The 23,787-nt window shown below is 44.7% G+C and overlaps 1 protein-coding gene across 3 annotated transcripts in view; it reads left to right on the top strand.

Moving 5' to 3' along the window:
• The window catches only part of PLEKHA7 (pleckstrin homology domain containing A7), a 209,685-nt gene that overhangs the window by 106,007 nt on the left and 79,891 nt on the right, over positions 1-23,787 (top strand). For all 3 annotated transcript variants that reach the window (XM_069471183.1, XM_069471182.1, XM_069471184.1), the window contains exon 4: positions 15,682-15,765. In XM_069471183.1, the coding sequence (XP_069327284.1) occupies positions 15,682-15,765 (84 nt within the window). The remainder of the gene's footprint in view (positions 1-15,681; positions 15,766-23,787) is intronic.

Genomic DNA, 23,787 nt, shown 5'->3' with positions numbered 1-23,787 from the left:
AGATAATACATGCATACGTCTCAAGCAGTTACAACAGTAGGTACTCAGGAAATGAGGCACTATTGTTTTTCATATAGTCTTAGTAGTTTATTAGTGGGTACTGGCCACATTGGGCTATTAGAGTTACGTATCTAGAGGAGAAAGCTTGAAAGGCAGAGCTCTCCTAAGTGGGATTAGTGTCCCTCTAAAAGAGGCTTGAGGGAGCTTGTTTGCCCCTTCCACAATGTGAGGACACAGCAAGAAGGTACCATCTATGAGGAATGTGCCCTCCTCAGACACCAAATCTGCCAGCATGTTGATCTTGGACTTCCCAGCCTCTAGAACTGTGAGAAATAAATGTTTGTTGTTTATTTTTTAAATTAATGAATAAAAGAGAAAGCTCAACATAGATATTGTCAGTTTCAGTGTAAGCTTCCTATGAGAAAGGGCTTAAAGCACCTGAACCAGCCTCACCTGTAGGGCTGTGACCTCTTGCTGCCAGGTTCCTGGGAGCCTGCCATAAGTTCTCAGCCAGTGCTCTGGGCAGGGCCTGGGTTCTGTTTTCCCACCATAGATATCCTCATGCTCAGGGTCTCTGCATCCCACCCATGTATTTCAGACATCTCTTGACACAGATAATTGCCAAATGGTGTGTTTTATGGATTCATAGATTCACAGAGCTGGAGAGGAGCATAAGGTCATCTTGGCTGATTGTACACCTGGGGTTTGCATTCTTTCATTACCAGCATCCTTGCCAGATGGTTTTTTGTTCTGGGCTTGAAAACTTCCACCAACAGGAGGCAGTCAGCCAGTGGTGTTCAGAGACCACTCAGTGACATTGTTAACACTCTATTCCTTGAAAACTGTGTCTCCCAGTGACCATCCTTGAACTCAGGGAACAAATCGAATTACCCTACTTCTCGATGGTCCTTCAGAGATGAAGACAACACTTGTGTGCCCTGAGTCTTCCCAGGCCACAAAACTCCAGTTCCTTCAGTGATGTGGCTTTGACCCACTAGAGCCCTTCACAGTCCTGGCGTGTCTCTCCTGGGCTTCCTCCCACAAGGTGCGGTTCCCAGAATGGACACATATTTGGGTAGGGTCTGATTAGTTCAAAATTGAAGAACATTTTACCTTCCTTGTTTTGGGGGTCTGTGCTACTATTAAGTGAGTCCCAAGGTCCTCGTGGCCCTTGTGACAGCTTTTCCACACTGTTGACTACTCGGGTTTATAGTAAATCAAAGCCACTGAGCTAATACAGATTCTATATTAGTGTCCCAGGGCTACCATAACTACTTACACAAACTTGGTAGCTTAAAACAACAGAAATTTATTCTCTTACAGTTCTGGAGGCCAGAAGTCCAAAATCAAAGTGTCAACAGGGTTGGTTCCATTCCATGCCTCTCTCTTTGCTTCTGATGGCTGCCAGCAGTTCTTGGCAGTCTGTGGCCTATGAATGCATCACTCCAGTCTCTGCTTCTGTCTTTGTTGGGCCTTCTCCCCTGCGTGTGTTTTGTATGCCACTCAAATCCAGACCAACGATGCTGGATTTGTGTGTGAGATCTTTTGACTGAGCACAGGGATTCCCAGCTCTACAATGTATTTTTCATGTTTGCTAGTAGAAATTAGTCACTGGGAGATGGATTTTGTTGAAGGAAGGAAATTAGTTTTAAAACAATGTATGATGTTTTTTCTTAATCCTTGTTTTCCGGAATCTAGTGTTAATTTATGATTCAATAACTGTGACCTCGAGCAATTCCCTTAACCTTCCCAGCCCTCAGTTTCCTCATCTACAAAAGAAAGAGATTGGATGAGGTGACCTGAGTCATTTTCAGCCCCAAAACTTTTAATACTGTGACTTCTGGAAAGCCAGGGTTACCCTCTGTGATAAAATGGGTCTCAGCTTGGCTTAATAAACTTAGAATTTACAGCTCTTGACTAAGAAGACAGATGATCATTCACCAGTCTGAACGTCTGAAAAACTCTGTCCTTTTGTTCATCATTGGCAGGCTATAGAAACTGAACTGTTACACACCCCCTCCCTCTTCTTGATTACTCACCTTGCAGGTGTAAACACTATGGGATTGGCATCTAGTTGGCTCTCAAATATTTGTTAAATGAGTGAAGGAATATATTGATGTCACATGTCAATGTTGGCGGCAAGTAATGCAGTATCATTCAGGTCTGATCATGTAGCAATTGTGGGCCTTTTAAGATTCCTTCTGAATACCTACTGAAGCAATTATTTTTAAAAGATGGTGGCAACTCTTTGCAGTTGCTTTCTGAAGCAATTTCCTTATCTGATGTGGGCAGCTGTAGAGGGCTGGACTCCAGGGCCTGTACTCTAGACACCACAGTGCACTGTGCATTTTTCACACTGGGGGAGGTCTCTGATCTTGTCCCAGGCAGCACCTGGTCAAATGCTTTTCCTTTTTGGGAGCCCCTGTGCTGTCAGTGGCCCCTTTAGATGTCCATTGGGGCTGCATCCACTGGTACCTCTCTTCCTTTGGATTCTTTAGAGACAGCACTGTTGGTAGTGTCTTCTAAATTTTTCACTGTGGAAGAAGGAATATGGTGGCTGGCTTGGGGTTACCTCTTTAGGAGTCTAGTCAGGCAAGGTTAAGGGTGAGTCCACTCCAATGTTAGTTGGCAGAAAGACTCTTTTTTTTTTTTTTTTTTTTTGAGATACAGTCTTGCTCTGTTGCCTGGGCTAGAGTGCCGTGGCATCAGCTTAGCTCACAGAAACCTCAGACTCCTGGGCTCAAGCGATCCTCTTGCCTCAGCCTCCCGAGTAGCTGGGACTACAGACGTGTGCCACCATGACCAGCTAATTTTTTCTATTTTTAGTAGAGACAGGGTTCTTACTCTTGCTCAGGCTGGTCTTGAACTCCTGACCTCAAGTGATTCTCCTGCCTCAGCCTCTCCCAGAGTGCTAGGATTATAAGCATGAGCCACCACACCCAGCCTAGAAAAACTCTTGTAAGATTTTTTTCACGAGAGGGAAAATTTGGGACCAATTTTTGCCATTTTTCTTTAGTTCTTATTCTTATGCAAGAAATCTTTATTTTTTAAAACAGATCTTCTTCCTAAAATGAAGGTCTTCTCTAGAATCAGTGCTGTTGGTACAAGATAGGCATTGTAAACTCAAATGTCCATGGAGACTTAAGAAATAACAAAAAGGCAGCCTGTGTTTATGCTCTTAAATTTGTTTTTGAAATTGTCTTCCTACTCTGGTTTTGTTTATTTGTTTTCTGGAGACAGAGTCTCACTCTGTCACCCAGGCTGGAGTGCAGTGGCATGATCATAGCTCACTGTAGCCTTGAATTCCTGGGTTGAAGTGAACCTCCCGCCTTGGCCTCCTAAAGTGTTGGGATTACAGGTATGAGCCACCATGCCTGGCCATACCGTTCTGTTTATCTTTTGTTTTCCCAATTCTGGCTGAGATAATGTGTACAAAGAAATTTCTCTACTGGAGGAAAATTAGAAATGTAGTTGTGATGATAGATGATGGCACTTGGTGTTTGACCCAATATTGAGAATCAGTAGGGAATAGTGGGGAGTGCAGTGACATAGAAGGGTCATTCTACCTCTCATGGGGGCCCACTGTTGCCACAGTTTTTGTTTTTTACAAGATGAGCTGGATTCTTATATGAAATATTTCTATTTTTAAACTTTGGCTAAATTTTTACAATCTCAGTAGCTCAAATAAAACTGATTTTGGGGACAGATTGGTTTGCAGGTCATCAGTTCGGAATCTCTGATACATATCAGGACAGGTTGGCATATAGGGCCATCTCTCTCTCTCTCAAGGCTGGTCTGGCATGGTGTGGGGGTCCTAGGGGAGCTGTGTGCCGAGGGGGCTGCTTGTGCTCATCCTCGCATATGGACGTGGAGAAGGAGCCCAAGATATGTAAGTTACAGAACAATGTGTGCAATTTTATTCTACTTTGGTAAATTTTTTTCTAAAAAAATTTTATCTAAAAAAGTCATCTAAAAAGATAAGTGTACAAAATTTTAAATGCATAAAAATTTCATAAATTCAAAACCCAAAAAGGATACACAAGAAACTGGTAAAGGCAGTTGCTCCTGGGATGGACACTGAATTGGAGGTGGGAAAGGAAACTACTTTTTAGTTTATACCTTTCTGTAACATATACTGAAATAATTTTTGAAAAGTAAAGTGAACAGAGCTGTTGGGAAGTATCATTGCTATAACAGGAGTATAAACCTTTAGTGCTGAGAATATTGAGGAAGAGAGAAATCAGATGGCCTGGAGTTATCAGGAAGGGCTCCTTGGAAGAGACGGGGCCTTGAAGGTTAGGCAGAATTCATTAGGGAAGAGGACAGCAGGAGCCAAAGCCTGGGGGTACGAAAGACAGGGTGACTTGGGGACTGGTGGGCAGTTAAATTTGTCAGGAGCCAAGGGTATAGGGCAGTGGTGAGAGATACAGAGGCTTTGGCAGTGAGGAGCCATGCAGGGTGTGTGGGTAGGAGATGGTGGGAGGAGAACTGTGCTCCAACATGATTGATCTGGCAACAAGGATGATGGAATTTGGAGGCAAAGGCACAGGGTGATGGCCTTGCATGTGGCCCCTTCTGGCTCCCACGTAGCTGTCACTAATCCCTGCAAGGGGTGTTTCCTGGTGGACGAGGATTATACCTGTAGATGAATAAGCTCATAGCATTTCCTGTTCCTCCATTCCTGGGAGTGTGGGCCTTGGAAGCTTGCCAACCTTTGCTGGGGCCGATGTGGTTCCTCTAACTCTGAAGCCGGCATGTCTTCCCAGACATTTTGGAAGTTCCATGGAGCAGTGGCCACTGGCTGAAGTGTAGCCACTGGGAACAAGCCTACACTTTGGAGTTGGGCAGATCCAGGCTTGGATTTTGACCTTGTTGCTTACTGATTAGATGGTCTTGGAATGGCCTTTGACTCAATTTCATTTCCAAAATGGAGGTAATATAATTTACCTTCTAGGTTTTTGTACCCAGCAAGTAAGAGCGCTTTGCTTTTCACTTCTGTTATGGCACCCACTCTAACAGGGTTGTGTGTGCGTGTGTGTATGAAATATATATTTATATTGTATCTGTTTATGACCATATCATTCTCTTCTATTGGATTGTATGCTCTTGTTTGCTTGGGGTGATTATGATGTAATCATTGTTTTTCCCCAAGGCACTCAGAGTGCTAAAGCACATAGTAGGGCTAAATAAGTGTTGAATGAATGGGATTTGTGCTCTTAAACCTAATCCAGTCTTGTAGCAGTTGACTTGTGATTGATTAGAAGGTGTCTATAGGCTAGAGTATATCTCCTCTGTGGTTAAAACAAGTTTTGTCAAAGCAAATGCACTTGTTAGGGTAATATGTCAGAATGGCTCATGAGTAGTTAATTTTTTCATTCTGCTATGGCAGATCGATATTTTGTGGGACTTGATGTTTATGCAATTTGGGAGGCCTTCTTTAAAAATTGCATAAAGCATGTAAACACTGGTAGGGCCCTGGAGGGGGCTTTTAAAATGAGGGGCCTTAAAGCTTGAGCTTCATTAGTTTCACAGTAAATCATTTCTACTTTAAAGATTTATAGAACACTCACTACAGCCAGTATTAAGAGTAACAAAGGATATGGAGATTTCTAAAAGAGAAAAAATGGTAGTAGACACAAGTTTTAGTAAAATTGTCATCCTAAGGAGATGCAGAATGAAACCGCCTGTATTTTTTTTTTTCATTCAACAAATATTTATTGAGCACCTATTATGTGCCAGGCACTATGCTAAGCACTGAACATCGCTGTGAAAAGAGTAGTCTTTGCCCAGTGGAGCTTATATTCAAGTGGTCACCTGCATCCTGACTTGTAGGCCCACACAGGTTGCAATGAAAAGGGCCACAGTGTTGATCTGTGAGTTTGGTGCCTTGGTTTCCCTTTCTAACCCCTCAGCCCTTCTCCTTTCCAGGCCTATTCTGGGAGTGAGAGCCTCACAGTTCAATTGGTACTGAGAGAGTCTTAGCCATCCCAGGCAGTGATGAAAGAATCATGGATTACCAGGGGGACTGGGTATGGTGACTCATAACTGTTCAACCTCTTCCCTGCCCTGACTGGTGTGAAATATTGATAAGGAGCCATTGTTTCTCCACCAAAGATAGGCTCTGCTTTGGGGCTGATTTCAGCCCAGTGTGGCAGGACAAAACTGAGTGAGCAATTCATTCTGAGTCCAGAGCTAGCAGGTAGAGGTATTTCTTATGTTCTGGTTCTAGAGGGGCAGCTGACCCCATGGTCTTAAAGAACAGAAGTAGGTCCTAGAGGCACAAAGTACCCGCCTGGCTGTTTACCCCAGCCACTGCTTCCCTTGGCCACAGCGGGGCGGTGACTCAGAGCTGGAACTATGTTCCTGCCTGGTTGCCAGATTTTGCGTGGGGGTGGAGAGGAAGGAGAATGAATGAGCAGGAGCAAGTGGCTGCTGGATTTGTAACACCTTGGGAGGCAGCTGTTCACGAACCGAAACTGAGAGAGAGCAGGCAGGCTGCGAGCCTCCCTCTCTGTCTGACCTGAACAGATTTCTTAAGGCTGTGGCAGGGGAAGACACAATTCTGAACATGGAGCTCAAAGACAGAGTGAGTGTGTCAGCTGCCTTTTCCAGCAAGAACGAGCGAGCAGGTTAGTCCGGTACTGGTTTCATAGGGATTCAGTTTGCTGCGATGTATTCTGTTTCATGAAAGCCAAGTAATGACTGAGAGAAAGGAAGTTTTTGATGGTTGGGAGCGCCTAAAGTTAAATAAAAAACGACGACAATCCAATTTAATTGGGCGTAAGTAGGACAAAAGTATCATTAACTACCGGTACTCCCTGATGTTATTACAAAGAATATTTCGTTGGCAAGTGAGATCAGGGAGGACAACTGTTCTGCCTCTGTTCAATTATGTGTACTGTTGTTAAATTTTAGTCTGCCGCTCTGTGGATGGAAGTAGTTTGAGATGAACCTCAGTGTCTTAAAATGTTACAGCTGGAAGGAAGATCCTTAAAACGTCTCCTGGTCCAGCCTTCTCATTTTATAGTTGAGGAACCTGACTTATTTAAGTGCATTAACCAGAAACATAAAATTGGGTGTTCTGAGGTTGAAAATGTTTCCCGTGACATTTGAAAACTTCTGTAGAATGTGGTGACCCTGGCTCAGACCAGCCTGCTGTGGGGGGAGGTGGTTGTTCTTGGGCTGCCCTTTCCGAACCATGGGGCTTGACCCTGTGGAAAGGATAAAAGTGTTGCTGAAGGAAGGCGCCTGGTGATCTTAAACTACTTTGCTTGGCAGGCAAGTTCTTTAAATAGAAATTTAAACAGGAGGCTGGGTGTTGTGCCTTAACTCAAAGGGAAGAAAGTGTGTTCTTGAGTTTCTGTCCTGTAGCAGGCTAATCGTGCTAGAGTTTGCAACATGGAAAAAGGCAAAACAACTCCATCGGAGTGCAGTTTTAGAGCTAGCAAAAGAAAAATAAAGCGGGCACTGAAGGTTGAAGTGTCTACTGTGGGCTGGGCACTTTATCAGTACTCTTCATAACAACCTTGCAGGGTTGGAATTAATCTTCCTTTTTTTGACAGATAAACTCAGAAAATTCACTCATTCAAGGTCACGCACTACCAGCTTGTGGCTGAGTTGGGATTTGAAATCCAGTCTGTGCAACCCTGATGTGCCTGGAGTTCATGCAGTCCTCATGTGGGCTTTCTAGATGGAGAGTTTAACGCCCTTGTTTTACAGATGAGGAAACTGAGGCCCAGGGCAGTTGAATAGTTGCTGGGGCAGTGGAGCTGGTGTAGTAACAAAGCTGGTACTTGGCTCCTATTACATTGTTTCCCTGCCAACTTCCTTTAAAAAAAAATTAGGGGAGGGCTCTCCAGGTTTGATTTCCTCATTCTGTCAGGAGCGTGGCTTTAATCTTTTCTTGGTTATTGGGATCCTGAGAAGCCAAAATTCAAACTTTCTATTCACCAAGTAGCAACCGTAAGTCCTTGGCTCCGTGTGGAGACTGAGGAAGCAGACAGATTTGCAGTGTGGGTTACTGGGTCAGAAGAGGTGCTTTACAAAATGAGTTGGGCACTGAGTGTATGTGAAAACCTCAGGAGAATCTAATGAAATGCAGAGCTTGTCAATGTTAGAAATTTTCAGTCTGTTAAAGCCAGGGTTTGCAGAGGACAGACTTCCCTCTTTGCAAGGTGCGTGAGTGTTAAGTTTGCTCAGTTAATTTCGTGACTCCCTTATGCTCAGCTTTCTGTGCCAGGCCCTGCACCTCTTGGCACCTTTGGGCAAGGAGTGCAGTTACCAACTGCCCTGCAAGTGGTGGGTCTGTGGTTTGACTGGCTTTCTGTGTCACTGCCCACTTTGGTACGGAGTGTGTTCCAGATGTGGGCAGTGTGGGGTGGGCTCTGCCACTCCGTCCTCCCAGCCCTGGCGCAGGATCCTTCCTCAGGGCCCGCAGGCCCCTGCCTCTGCCATGCTCTGGGGGCTCTGTCATGCATTGAGCTGCTGAAATCAGAAAATAAGATGGGTTCTGCACGGCCTCTCCCTGAAGGCAACGTGTGTTTGTGCTCAGGCTGTTGGGGTAAAGGAATTCAAGTGTCTACTCCATGGGTATTCCTGTTTCTTTACTATAGGAGATGCGGAGAAATACGTGAATGACTACTCCCAGCCCTCCAGGAACTTAGGATCTCACTTTAAGGGAGGGGAGAAGAGGAGGAGGATAAACACACACGAAATAAGTAGAGAGCAGTACTAGAGAGTGTTTAATCAGTCACCAAATTGTAGGTTTCACACCAAACACACTCCCAGTTCACACAAGGGAGACGCAGGTGATGTTTGTATTATCCTCCTGTGTGTTTTTAATCACACAGTAATTTCCTCTAGGCTGTTTGCATTCTATTCTTTGATTCACTCTATTGAGTGTATTAACCCTCCTTTGCAGGAGTGTGGGGGACGTTGCAGGGGAGGGCTAATTTCTCCAAATTATATTGTAACACAGTTGGGGAGAGCCAAGGATGAAGTGTTCTTGGCATGTTGGTGTCTCACTCTTCCTTCCTCTGGCAGCAGGAATAGAAGCCAACGGCCTTCTGAGAGCCGATGACTGTTAGGTTCTTGTCTCTGTTACCTGAGTCAAGATTTTGATTAACTAGCTCATTTAGAGGCATAGCCTCACTTTAAGGTAGGAGTCTCTTTAGTCATGTCTCCTTCCTTCATTCAGAAAATATTTTTTGAGCACCTCCTATGTGCCAGGCATTGTTATAGGCTGATACTATAGTAAAAGGACAGGCAAGGGCCTTGCTATCATGGAATATCCTTGCTAGGCAGGGAGACTGACAATAATCAAACACACAAGTAAGGAAAATAACAGCTAGTAATTAAAACAGGGTGATGTGATGCGAAGTGACTGGGAGCTATTGTAGTGGGTGGTTGGGAAGGGCTCTGAGATGGTGATAATTCTGCTGAGGTGTGAATGACAAGGAACCAGCTGTGAGAATACGGGGTAAAGAGCATCCAGGCTGAGAAGACAGCTAGTACAAAGGACGTCTAGTAGGAGAGAGCTTGGTGTTCCAGGAACATAAAGGAGGCCAGTGTGGCTGGGCCAGGTTGGGCAAGGGGAAGAATGGTGCAGATGAGGATGGAACCAGTCGGGAATCAAGGCATCTAGGGTTTTGTAGGCCAAGGTAAGGAGCTTATTTTTATTCTGTGTGTGATGTAGAGATGTTGTAGGTTGAATGGAGGAGTGTGACATGACTTATTTTAAAAGATCCATCAGGCTTCCAGTGAGTACAATGGCTGGCACAGAGGCCAAGGTGGAAGCAGAAAGAGCAGTTAGAAGGCTGTTGTAGTAGCTAGTCAAGAGATGAGTAGGGTGCCTGCTGTAGAGATGGAGGGAAGTGGATGAATTCAGAGTGCGTTTTGTAGATAGAGGCAGTAGGACTTGCCTCTGTGTGCCTCACATGTTATATGTGGAGGTTAAGATAAAGGAATAGAGGGTGACTCCAAGGTTTTTGCATAGTGATGCTGTTAATGGAAATAGGAAAGCCTGGAGGAGTATTGGGTTTGGGGAGAAGGAGGCTCATTCCGTTTTTGCCCTGTTAAAATTTAGATGTCTCTTAGTCATTGCTATGGTCAAGGCACAGTCAGGTTCAACAAACATTAACTGAGTACCTTCTATATGCCAGGCGTTTTACAAGGCTTTCATATGTGTTCCCTCAGTTTATCTTCACAACAGCCTTTTGGAGAGACATTTTTATCTCCTATTCGCAATTGGAAGAACTGAGGCTCAGAGAGGTGAGGTGCTTGCTCTGGTTTGAACCCAATCTTTTGACTCCAGGGCTCTGTGCTGACGTGTTGCCCGGGGCAGATGTTGAAGGAGGCTGATTAGTGCCGTGTTACTGATAGCTTCCACTTGCAGAGAGGTTGGGGACCATTGATTGGCTCATCAAGGCCTGATTCCCATGCTTCTAGAAGGAAAGACGGTCAGAGGAATGCCCATGTGCTGTGAGCTGTTATAAATCTTGACATTGTCAAAATAGTGCAAGCTCAAAAGACCATTTCAATAGGAATCTCATCCCCTTAGAAACGTCACATTAACAGTAGTGACACTTTGTACTAAAAGAGCAGTTTTATAAAAGTGTTAAGTAAAAGAAACCAAAAGGAGCTTAAGAAATGTTGAGGAAATGTGGAGATGCGGTTTCAACGCCTGATTGCTATTGTTGGACCCAAATGAGAGCTGAAGAAGGGGAGAGACGATTTCTTGTGTTCTTGGAGTTTTCATTTCTAGTTTGGGGACCTAACTAGGAGTATTAATAGATTATCCAGAATCCTTGCTTTTCTTGAGACGCAAAGGTAGTCCGTGACTTAACAGGCCTGGAGGCAGTGCTGAATGTGGCTTCAGGCCCGCAGGGTGACTCTTTTACAGTGTTCTGGGAGCCACATTGGGGAGCCAGAAGGTTAAGGGGGCAAATACTGCTGAGCACAATAATGAGTAGATCCTTGATAGAGTCCCTCCTCAGGCTTTTAGGCCGCATACTTTTCTTACATTTTAAGCTCTTTCTTCTCCTCTTCATAGCATGGGCCAGATAAGAGGTAGTGCTGACGGAGCAGATTTGTCACACTCTCAGCATACCAATACCACCACTGTCTGAAAACCAGATTCATCAGGGTGCTCTGACCTCCACTGTTGAGTGTCATTCACATAACTCCAGAACTTCTTGCCATTCCAAAAAAATTGCTGTGCTAAGTAATTGTAACCTTTGTGTTTAACCAACCAGAATCACTGTTCACATTATAGTGAAAACCCATATGAACAGAAAATCTTGCAAAAACATTGCAAGAAACTGCAGGCCCTATTTACATTTTGACTAGCCTCATCTGTGATTGTAGCTAGGCTCTTTCTTAGATCGAGCTCAAATTGGTCTCCATTTCTTCCTGGTCCTCACTTTATTGTATCAAGTCTTTTGTGTTTGCTGTCAGACTTATGTAGGGCCTAACCTAAGTCCTTCCGGGCCGGGGCTTGTGAAGACGTGCTTATTTATGTGGATGGTTCCTGGTGGCCCGCCTTCATGGGGCCAATCCTGGCCTGCCATCTTCCATCTGTGCTCCCTGGTCCTCTCCCAGGTGACATTGGCTGCCGTTCAGCTTTGAGGAGCTACTTCTGGGAGGAAGAATAGGATTTGAAAATGAAGGCTAGAGTATGTTTACTTCATTTGCCAAATTACTTTGTCAGTAGCCTGAAGAGAAACAGAAGCCCTTGTAAGGAAGAGAGTTTTTGTGTTCCCTTGAAACCAGCCACTTGGCTCCCAGCCGGGCCATCTCTGTACTACCAAGGAGCAAGGTGGCAATTCAGGTTTAAGAACAGGTATTTCAGGAGATGTGTCTGTGCCTGCTAAATGCTTCTTGAGACAGGGTGATAGGACATGAGCCTCTTCATGGGTTTTAGAATCAGGAAATGGAGCAGACTGGGGGCTTTTGGACTGAGGGGTCAGGGACAGCAAATAAAGCTAGAGGACTTTGAGATCTCCAGATGGGTTTGGGGAATCTGTGTTTAATTGGCAGCCCTTGCTTGGTAAGCGTGAACCTGGCAAGTGGAAAGAGACCAAAAGCGTGGTGGTGTTCAGAACACAGGAGTGGACTGCAGTTGTGGGTAAATAGTCTACTCCTTTTGGGCCTCACTTTCCCCACTTGTAGCCTGGTATGATGACACATAATCTGCCCTATTGGGTATTTGAGAAGATTGTATGGAATAGCCCAGGGACCTAAATCATGTCCCTTTGCTCAAAGAGTGCTGAACGAGAAGCTCTGCTATTAGCAAGCTGCATGTATTTGATCAAAAATGATCAGATTTTAAGACCTCAGTATTTAAGAAGCATTACTCTGGTTCATCTCTTTTCTTAATGTACTTTTCTTCTTACAATTTAGTGTTCAATAACATCTCATAACCTGGAACCTCAGTTTCCTTATATGTAACATGGGGATCTGCCCTGCCTTCCTCAGTGGGTAGCTGGGAGGGTCAAGTAAGATGTGAGTGTGAGCACATCTAAAGCTTCGTGTAGATGCAGGAGATGGCAGTGATGATGCTGTGGCCGAAAACTTTTTGACAAAGAAGGCAGCATACGTATTAGGGAAGAAAGTTTGGGGAGCTGCCTCTAGATCTGAGCAAATGACACCTATTTTTTGTTGAACTTTAAAAATTACTTTTCCTTCTAATGTTGGAATGTAAAATTCATCTTAGTGCCTACGCTTTCCAGCTCAAGATTCATTTACTCAAGACTCTAGGTTTATTTAAGCTGGTACGGGTTGTGGGTGGGGAGCCCTGGCGTTGCTGTTAAGGTTATGCTGGCTGCTGGATCTGCTCCAGGCACATAGGAGAGTCTCTTTGCTCCCATCTGCCAGAGATCTACCAACTGATCTTGCGGTAGGACCAAAGGGTATTTGGGGGCTACTGGGTGCCACACAAGTGTTGTCATTCAGAACTTTGGCCCTGGAGAGAGAAGGGCACAAGGAGAAGGAGGGAGGTAGGGAGAGGGTGTTGTAGCAGATGGTGCTGTTTTTCCTGATGCCTTGTCTTTAGGGCTTTTTGATCATGGCCAGGAGGCTGCCACCCCACAGATGTCTAAGGGCAGCGGACAGCAGGTTATCATATGAAGAACATAGAAATAGGGCCGGGCGAGGTGGCTCACGCCTGTAATCCTAGCACTCTGGGAGGCCGAGGTGGGCGGATCGTTTGAGCTCAGGAGTTCGAGACCAGCCTGAGCAAGAGCGAGACCCCATCTCTACTAAAAATAGAAAGAAATTATATGGACAGCTAAAAAATATATATAGAAAAAATTAGCCGGGCATGGTGGTGCCTGCCTGTAGTCCCAGCTACTCGGGAGGCTGAGACAGGAGGATCGCTTGAGCTCAGGAGTTTGAGGTTGCTGTGAGCTAGGCTGACGCCACGGCACTCACTCTAGCCTGGGCAACAGAGTGAGACTCTGTCTCAAAAAAAAAAAAAAAAAACATAGAAATAGAAGACCTGGATTCATGTCCCAGCCTTTTCACTTATTGACGAAATTATCTTGTGCAAGTCACTTAACCTCTCCAAGCCCAGTTTCCTCATTCATAAAATGGGGGTTGATGGTATAAATAGCCCAGATGTATAAAAAAATGCTTTGTACACTGTCAAGCCCTTTAGAGGCAATAGTAGATAGTGGTGGTATTGCTTTATTGTTATTCCGTTATGAGCAGGGCATTTTTTTATTTTTTTTATTTTTTTTGGTCCAGGTGGAAATGAGGCAGGCTTACATTAGAGTTTGCATTTTCAAATTCCCTGGTAAGTGGAGATGACTGTCGAGAAGGAGCTGGGTTGTAAATAAAGCCTATCCCTTGAATGTGATGCAAGGATTTCTAAAACAGGTGTTAAGAAGAGCTGCTTTTGCTTTTCGTCCTTGTCTTAGGTGCTCATGGCTTAACTTTGCTTTTTTGGGAAGACCAGGCTGCTGCCTGCCTGCCAGATGAGGTCATAGGATTCCACACGCTTGCCTGGGACCAGGAGCTGGGCATTCAGAGGCTGGCTGTGGGTGGGAAGGCTGAGGGTGTGGTGGGGTGGTGCACAGTTGTGTGGCCAGGGAGCACCTGGCCTGATAGCTCTGCCTGCTTTACCTTTGGCTTGTTAGGATTCAGGCTGCTCTAATCCTCAGTACCCAGCCTACCCAGGACACCAGGGACAGGAGGCCCTGACCAGAGTAAGAAAAACTTTGTAGGCTTAGAAAGTTTTTGCTTTTTAACCTTTGTGCTATGCTGATTTAGACATCTCCAGGGAGGCTCAGGGCTCAGTGCTCAGTTTGAAGGTGGGTCTATCTTAACATTACCAAACTGAGATGATCTATTGACTCTGATAGTGAAAGCATTTTAACTGTTTGTGTTAGCAACCTTAAAAAATGACCATGCCCTTTGAGTCAGTAATTTTGCCTATAGGACTTTAACCCAAGGAAATAATTTGAATTGCAGAAAAAGCCCATACTCAAAAGATATAGTGATTATAATAGTGGGAGGGGGGCACCTGCATTAGAGAAATGTAAATCTTTATAGAATATAAGCACCATGAAGTAAGAACATTTTTATTCACTTTGTATCTTTACCACCTAAAGCACTACCTAGCACGTGGGTGCCAGTAGACTTTTTTTAAAAAATTGTATGAAAAAAAAACCTTCCATCCATATGATAAAAATATTATTCAGCTATTTTAAATGAAGAAATCTTAATGACATAGGGCATTTTCTATGTTAATAGAATGTGGAGAAGCAGGATATAGATTTTTATCTACAGTAAAGTCACAATTGTCTTTTTAAATAGAAGAAAAAAAACTTGGAAGGAGAAAATACCCAGGTATAGCTCTGCATAGTGAGATCATGAGTGACTTTCTTTCAGTATTTTCTAAAATGTCTAAAATGACTATGATTTTGAAGAAATTTTAAATAAATCATATTCTTTTATAATAAAAAGGTTAGTTTATTTGTGGAGGAAACCAGCAGCCCCTAGAGCCAGCTCCTCCTTCTTTTCAAAGAACCAGGCAACTTTTGTCAGTGCACAAAACACCTACACGCTTTGGTCGTGTCTGTCAGCTTGGCGTGGAATGGATCCCTCCTCACTTCAAAAGGGCCATAGAAACTTTACAGTGTTGAAATCGTGCAGGTCGTGTTGCAGCGACATGCCCTTGTGTTTCTATCCCATCATGGAAGTGAAGACATTTTGTAGTAGGGAGAAGAATTTTAAGAAGAAAATTTTCTGGGTAGGTGGCTAATTCTTAGAATTCTTTCAGTGGCTCATGGTTTTGAGAAGCTGTCGAAAGCGTTGCCTGATTTCCTTCATTCTTGTTTTAGCTCCTGCTGCCTTAAAGTAACTTTTTGTTTAACGTTTCAGTTTGTTGGAGTAAGTACTTCATGGAATGTCTCTCCAAGACGCATTGTTCTCTTGGAGCCAAGACTTCCTTAGGATTAAAATCCCTGCCTCCTAGGTGGGCTTTGGCACCTGAGCTGGAAATTCTTGGCTTTTCAGTGCGGTAGGGTTCTGACAGATTAAGTGTGTCTCAGGGGAAAGGCCCACTTTCTTACTCTGTGAGGAATGTTCGACGACCAGGGTCCCCAGACATTGCTGGCCTGTTGTGTCTGTACTCTTTTCCATTTACGTGACTTCTCATTCATTATCTCTCTTTCTCTTTAGCCATAACCAGCAGACCACAGCATTCAGACATCCTGTGACGGGGCAGTTTTCTCCGGAAAATAGTGAATTCATTCTTCAAGAAGAGTAAGTATTTTTATATATTCTCCTTATCTAGGCAGAGTTTGGGAGCTTAAAGGCATTTGCTCAAAACAAAACTTGCTGGACTATTTTTTCTCTCAGAGGGGCTTGGAGTGGGTTGGTTGCTTCAAAGTGAAATATAAGAAGAATTTTATTTTCCAATCACCAGACTCCTCTCAGTGGGAACATGTGGAAGAGGAGAGATGATGTAGGGATGTACTGTGGTGGGTATTGTGAGAGTCTCTTAAAAGTTCCCTTTTCCCTGAATGAATCCTTTCCCTTGATGCATCCTCTAACACACTAGCTGTGCTCTGAGAGGACACACTCATCTGGGTGAAAATGCAGCTTCAGAGAAGCTGGGAAAGGTGGTGCGTGCCTGTAGTCCCAGATACTTGGGAGGCTGGGGTGGAAGGATGGATTGAGCCCAGGAGTTCAAGGCTAAAAAGACCCCATCACTTAAAAATATATATATACACACACACACATATACATAAACACACACACACATATAGCTTCAAACTGAGCTAAACCAGCCTTCCAGGGAAGCCTCAGATAAGAGTCCAAAGCCAGGGCTTAGAAGATAGGAGACCTGGTAATACCCATCGTCCCTGAACATTCTCAGTTATTTCTGTTCTCTTTTCCTAACTCAGGGACATTCCTCCTTCTCAGCTCAGTTTCAACAGGGTCTCTTGGGTACCCAGAGGCAGGTTCTACCACCCAGGGCTTGTCTACTTAAAAATACATGTACAGCCCAAGTAGGATATATGCTTTTCCAAGAAATGTGCACAAGTGTCTTTGTCCCCTCCTCATCTGTGACAGTTTTGTTTGAAGAAAATATTTTGCAGGGAAGCTAATAAAGGGATGTTTGCTTTAAGTATTTTTTTCCTTCTTCAAATCATTCTTCATTTGTTTAGTTACTTAGACCAAATATGATCTTAAAATACTGGTATGTATATTTTTACAGCATTTCCCTCCCTCAGTACTTACACATTTAAACTTTTCATTATGGAAAGTTTAAACATACACAATTTTAGAGAGAGATGTGTATAAATTCAATGTTCTCATTGCCTATGCTCAGCAATTTCCAAAACATGGCTAATTTTATTCCATTTATACCCTCCCCCTCATTCCCTGGATTATTTTGAGGCAAATTCCAAACATATCATTACACCTCTATAGCATTTTCAGCTTATAATCATTATCCTATAGAACTTTTAAAACTGGAAATCTATAATTAGTAAAAACTGACATTCCTTGTGTGTTTGCTCTGTGACAGAGGCTTTACATGCACACCTCATTTGATACAATAATCCTGAGAGGTAGACCATCATCACCATTTTAGAGATGAAGAAACTGAGACTCAAAGAAGTACAGTCACTTGCCCAAAGCCACATGGTTAGAAGCACAGAGCCAGGGTGCCATCCCAGGTGAGCAGGGCTTCAAGGTCTATGCTGCCTTTGTGTAGTGTTCCTTTAGTCAAGTCCAGCCCCTGCCATAGTCAGAGACAGGTTGCTAAGTTATTTTGATGCTGGTGGTCCACGGGACATGACTGCCAGAGCCTGGGGTTGGGGGTCTGACTTTGGAACCATTAATACTATTAATAGTAGAGGAGGAGTAAGTGGAAGGTAAGGATTGTCTTGTCTCCCAGATTGAAAAAGAACTGTGTCAAGACAGAGCAGGAGGCTGGGCGTGGTGGCTCATACCTGTAATCCTAGCACTCTGGGAGGCTGAGGTGGGAGGATCGCTTGAGGTCAGGAGTTCAAGACCAGCTTGAGCAAGAGTGAGATCCCATCTCTACTAAAAATAGGAAAATTAGCCGGATGTGGTGGCACATGCCTGTAGTCCCAGCTACTTGGGAGGCTGAGGCAGGAGGATTACTTGAGCCAGGAGTTTGAGGTTGCTGTTAGTTAGGCTGACGCCACAGCACTCTAGCCTGGGCAACAGAGCGAGACCATGTCTCAAAAAAAACAAAACAAAACAACAACAACAACAAACAAACAAACCCCCCCCCAGAAACCCCCCTTCCCCCAAAATAGAGTAGGAATGTGGATTCACCAAATTCCAGCTCAGACTGAATATGTTTATAGAATCCTAAAGGTCAGAAGCTCTTGGGAGGAGCTGGCCTCACTGAGTTCAGTCCTCTTCCTTAGGCTCTTACGCATCCTCAAGACATGGGAACCCATCATTATTAAGGTCTGGATGGAGATCCATCAGAACCCTTAGCTTTGGGAAGTTACCAACTTCAGTAGGAGCCACTAGAAAATGCAGACTTCCCATCACTAAACAGTCTGTCACATAGACTTCCTTTTCTTTTTCTTCTTAACAGAAGACTTTTTGTCCCCTGACCAATTCTGAGAAGGTAGCCTCTTTTCTCCTACCAAAATGTCTCTGTAATTAATCTCAATTGCATCCAGTTTCCAAGGAAAAAATGTTCCTTCTTTTCAAGCGTCACTTTTTCTCTCTGGATCCCATTTCCTGGATGTCATGGGGGTACCTACTTGTCTCAGGTGGCGGATGGTATTGGGTGGCCAGATGTTCCTTGCAACAGGCAGAAATGTGCTTTAGGCATTGAGAGGAAGGGAGGATTCCTGTGAACTATATATTCCCATGATGGGGTGATTCCTGCATTTATTTGTTAAATATCTAGTAAGTGCCTGCATTGTGTCTGGGGCTGTGCTGGACTTCACAGGTCCTGCAGCAAGCCAGACAGACGTGGTCCTGGTGGTGAGGAGCTTACAATTGATTAGGGAAGATAGATGATGAAACAAGAGATCACGGATAAGAAATGTCCACGATAGAGGAAACATAGGGTTTAGTGGGAGTTGAACCCTATGTTTGGGTTAGGGACCCTTATGGCTTAGGGACCATGAAAGGCCTCCCCATCCTGGGAAGGGATGTGGTTTAAAAAGACATCTGTCCAATCGAGGTGAACACCCTGGGCAAAGACCTAGAGGGTAAGCCTGGGGCATCTATACCAGTTGTGTTAAAGTGGGAAATGAAGAGCACTGGATGGATTCTGGGGATACCTGGGAGGTAAAACTGACAGGACTTGGTGATTGATTGACTGCAGTGGGGGTGAGAGAATGGGAAGGGTTTCTTGAAGAGCGGCCCTGAACTGGAGGAAGAGGGAGGATTTAGATAAAGGAAGATATTAATAAATGTGTGCACGTGCACATTTTGGGGTGTTGTTCACAGCTGAGGGGAGCATGACCAGCCTTGTTGGGGGTCAGAGGGCAAGAAGACTGAGTTGTAGTGGAGGTTTATCAAGGGGGGTGTGTGGAGGTAAGTTTGGAGAGGGAGGCTGCAGCCAATTACCTAATTTGCTTCCTCCTGAAATACACCCAGATTTACCTCCTGGGGAAGCTCTGGAGGGTGAGGCATGATTTCCCCTCACAGAAACCATTTTTTTACGTATGCACAAATGAATGAGATTCCTGTTTTGTTCCCCTAGAGGAGCTTAATTTTAAAAGTTGTGTAGTGTGTTATGTGGTGAGGAGAAAGGCTGGGATGACCATAGGCGTCCCTGCACATCACCTCTCAGACTAATGTCTTTGGTGGAAAAAGGAAAACTGGCTCTCTTCTTCTCCCTCTCCAAAGAGGGTCTGTGAAGGCCAAACACTGGAGAGTTGTAACTACATTGACAATTCCTAACCAGAGCCTTCACCCAAGTTTCTTAGAGCTAATCCTTCTGGAGCGGTAGTTCTCAAAGCATGTGTTTCTGGATCAGCGTCAACTGGGAACTTGTCAGAAATGCAAATTCTCAGGCCCCACCCCAGACCTACTGAATCAGAGACTCTGGGTCCAGTAATCTGTGTTTTAAACAAGATTTCCAGGTAATTTTGATCAGGTGGCTTGCGAAGCACTGATTTTAGACAGCTTGCTATTCCCAGCCCTCCCAAATTACTCTCAAGTTCTTCTCTTCCCGTTTACGTGTCCTCTAGACACCTGTTATTCTCTAAGCTACAGTGACAATCTTAGGTAGATTTTAGTCAAATAATATTGAGTTATTTCTTCTGTGAGAAGAAAAAAAAAAAATTTTTTTTTAAAAGCCCATCTCCATGGTGACTTCTCTTGGGGCGTTGTTGGTGTGAACAGGTACGTCTCCCCCACTGTTGGCAGGTAGAACTCACCTGAGCTGCTTGGAATAACCAGTGCATGCCCACCAAAAGATGCTTTCCCAGTTTACAGATTAGAGGCATGGAGAAGAGAAATAACGTGAAAGCTATGATCTGATGGGGCCAGAGGATGGCACTGACTGTTCCTCCTCCCCTGTCAGCAATACAGAGTCAGTCGGGATAGGCTAGGACCGGTCTGCTGTGGCAACAACAAGCAAATCTCAGTGATTCAAAACAACAAAGGTTGATTTCTCACTTTCGCCTCATGTCCATCACAGGTCAATTGAGGGCATCTGTACTGAGGGAGTCTTCGTTTCTCTGCTTTCACAAAAGGCAAGAAAAAGGGAGCTCAGTGAATTGCGCGCTGGCTCTTCCACTCACATTTCATTGGCTAAAGGAAGTCGAGGGGCTACTTGACTTCAAGGGGAGCAGGGAAGTGCATATCTACCGTGTACCTGGAGAGAAATGTTTGTTGGACAGCACTAATGATTACACTTAATAATCCACAGTCCAGATTTATGAAGGGAAGCAGGACATGTTGAGTCTGTCACTAACAAGCTTCTTTTTCTGCATGACTAGAGTACTTGTTTTCTCGTTTCACCTTCTCTGTTATGCTACCTAATTCCTTGTTAGAACCACGAGGGGAGGGGCTCAATGAGTCAATGGGTTCTGTAGCCTTATCTCCCCAGGGGGCACCCCTCACCCCCAAGCCAACAGGAAATGCCTCATGGGAGAGCTAATGTAAGCTCAGGCTGTATTAATAAAAGTACAGTGCATAGAGAAAGGGGGAGAACAGTTCTGATATATCATGTGTGAATTACGACAATCATTCATTCATTCAATACAAATTTATGAAGCACCAAGGACATGCCAAGCTCCAAACACTGTTCTGGATATTAAATTTTAAGAGGACTATTGAGTAATTGAGATTCCCCTGAGGAGGGGGACTATTATGCTGAAGGGTCTGGAACCCCCTGTCCTTTGACCTATCATGATTAATCTGCAGGAGAGAAGGTGAAGGAATATGCAGTAAAAGTCTTCATGAAGGGCTGGCAGGTGAAAGTGGGGTACATTTATCATGTGGCTGCTTATGGCAGGTGTCAGATCAGTGACTAAAAGTTATAGTCAAGCAAATTTCAACCCAGTCTATAATTTTCTAGGAAAGACACTTTCTAAGCATCCCTTGTTTCAGGATCCGGAATTTCATCTTTAACATTAAACGAAGCAATCTAACCTCCTAAAATTAGAGTTGGCTTTTAAAATTATAACAGTATTACTATTATTATTTTTATAGCTAACACTTAGAGGAATTAATTACCAGGTACTTTTCTAAGTGCATTACCTACATTAATTTAATTTTCACAGCAATCCTATGAGGAAGATGCCATTTTTATCATGGATACTAAGGCACAGGGAGGTTAAGAGTCTTGTCAAAGGCCACACAGCTAGTAAGTGACAGAGTCAGGATTTGAATCCAAGCAATCTGGCCCTGGACGCTGTGCTTCTAAACACTATGCCATACTGCCTCTCATTTCAGAGGTCTTCAGGGGACAATCCTCTCCTTGGCCCTACTCAGTGTGCTGACAGAGTAGGCTACTTCTGCTGCATAGAGATTTTAATTGTAATTGTATTTGCCGTAATAAAATTTGATTTGTAAGAACTTCACACTTGCTTGAAAGATGCCAAGCCATCTCTGTGGTCTTTTCTCCAGAAAATGTTTTCTGGAGAGGCCCCTTTTATTATAGGGCCTAATTTCCAGTGATTGGATCATTTAGCTCCTCTTCTTAAGCCTCTTTCCTGATTCTCAGTGACTTTCTTGAATTGTGAGCTTGAAGCCAGACCCTTTGTGGCCAAAAGGGCCACACACAGGGGCCCTCCTAAAAGGGTAGTCCTCGGCACAGGGTACGTCCCAGACTGTGGTTTGGTGTTTAGTGCTCACGCACGGGAGTGTTTTCTCTACAGTGCTGGGCTGCCCAGGAAGCCGCTGACAAACGCCTCTGCAGCTCTGGGGAAGAGGAGGGAAGCATTCCCCAGCGGTGACGCTGGCAGCTGACTGACAGCAGGCTGTGTACACCGATCCCCAGGCTCTGCCAAGCGTTTGATGTTGAGGTGGGGCCTAGGGTTGAGAGAGTGTGCGCTTTGGAAGTTCAGAAGCCTGCTGTTGTGCTGAGAAGCCAGCTGCAAGGCATGCAAGATCACCTTGGAGGTTCCTCGCTGGGAGGGTACCCTTGTTTGGTCTGCCTTTCTCAGCATCCCAGTGAGTTTAGCTTTTTCCTTCCACTGGGGTCTGAGCATCCCTCAGTTTTCTCATTGGATTATCTGGAAAAGAAATACAAGTTGGAATTGCCTGAAATGTTGTGAGTGGTATTTAGAGGATACCACTTAACAAGTTACTATCTTGCTGAAGGTAAGAATTATCTTCCTGATCGTTGACCTTGTTGCTAAAGGGGGTTCATTTTGCAGACTCTGCTGAGGCATGTGCTGATTATGGGCCCAGGGGTGGGGCATCTCCTGCTGCTAGGAGATAGCTGTCTTCTGTTCCTCCTGCAGCTACAAGTTGGTAAAGCTGGCATTGAGAGATTTAGAGAGCACTGGAGAGGGGTGCTCTTAAACTCCCAGAGGAGTCTGTCCTGATGCTCATCTGCTGAGCTCTGGTCTGTGGGACTGATGCTGCTGTCTGCAGTTGATATAGCCAGTACCTTGTCTCTAGACACTGGCAGTCTTGGACTAGCTTTGCCTGTTGCATTTGGTTACCATGGCAGCAGAAAAAAATGAGGAAAAATGGAAACACCTGGCAAGCAGATGCAGAAACTTGACTGTTCAGTTTTCCTCCCTGGACTAGGAGACAGTGGTTGTGATAGTCACAGGTAGGAGAGGAGATGGTGATGGGGACCTCAGTTCATTCAAACACCTAGGTGTTGGCTTGGCTTTTGGTGTTGCTGTTTCAAGGGGCTTTGGCATTGGGGACGCAGTCTTTGCCACACAGCAACCGTGTCTTTGGCTGTCTGTGCGGGGGGGGGAAACGCTGCAGTGGTGGCTTTGCTGTGTGAAGGAGGGAAGCTGCTTTCAAACAGTAATTTTGTTTCTTCCTGTGACTTCCCTTCTTGCCCTTCTTGTCCTTTTATTCTACCCCCTCCCCCCGCCACACCTGCTCCAATCTCCATTAGAAAATGCCATTGTCTAATGAGAGAAGTGGGAAGTGGCTGCTGGTTAGCTAGGAGGAGCAGATAGGCTAGAAGAGGGTTTGCCAAAGTTGCGGATTAAAATTGTAGCATCTCTGCAACAGTAAAGCAGAGGTGGAAGGAACAGTCGGGGTCAAGGTCTGGTTCTCCCCCTGCACAGAGGAAGACCCAGAACCTGGACAGTGAAAGAGACGAGCCCAGGGTCATACAGCAGGGTGGGGGCTTGTGCTTGTGCCAAGTTCAGGGCAATTTTCTGATATTGGCAGGGGTATGGGTTCAGCACAAGGCTTATTCAATTATTTTCATGCCTGGTAAGGGGTGCTTTTGGGCTGGTTTACAGCTCCTGGGGTGGGGTGGGGTAAGGAATTGGAGCCTGTGTTGAAGAGAGGAGCTGAGGGGTAAGGGGAAGGAACACAGTAAGCCACAGTTGAATAATGAGGCCATAGTTACTGAATGAAAACCTGTGTCAGACAGCCTCCCCCGGGGTGTTGGGAGTTTACAGTGAGCGTTGGCGGTCTGTCTGTGTGTGTCTCTCTTTCTCTGGGAAGAGGGGGTGTGGAGGTATTTGCCTGTTTGGGATAAGAGCTCTCTTTTTTCCCTAATTTTCATTGTGCATTGCTTTTCCCAAACTCTTAGTTGATGGCTGTAAGCTCTTTAAAAATTTTGCTGGTTTTGTGAGTGTGCCCTCTTCTCATTCACCTCTCCTCTCATATCAGTAATTTTAGCTGAGC

This window comes from Eulemur rufifrons, chromosome 6 (genome assembly GCF_041146395.1).
Source record: "Eulemur rufifrons isolate Redbay chromosome 6, OSU_ERuf_1, whole genome shotgun sequence".
Taxonomy (NCBI): domain Eukaryota; kingdom Metazoa; phylum Chordata; class Mammalia; order Primates; family Lemuridae; genus Eulemur; species Eulemur rufifrons.
Note: the sequence above shows the minus strand (reverse complement) of the source record. Positions and strands in the feature narration are given on the sequence as shown.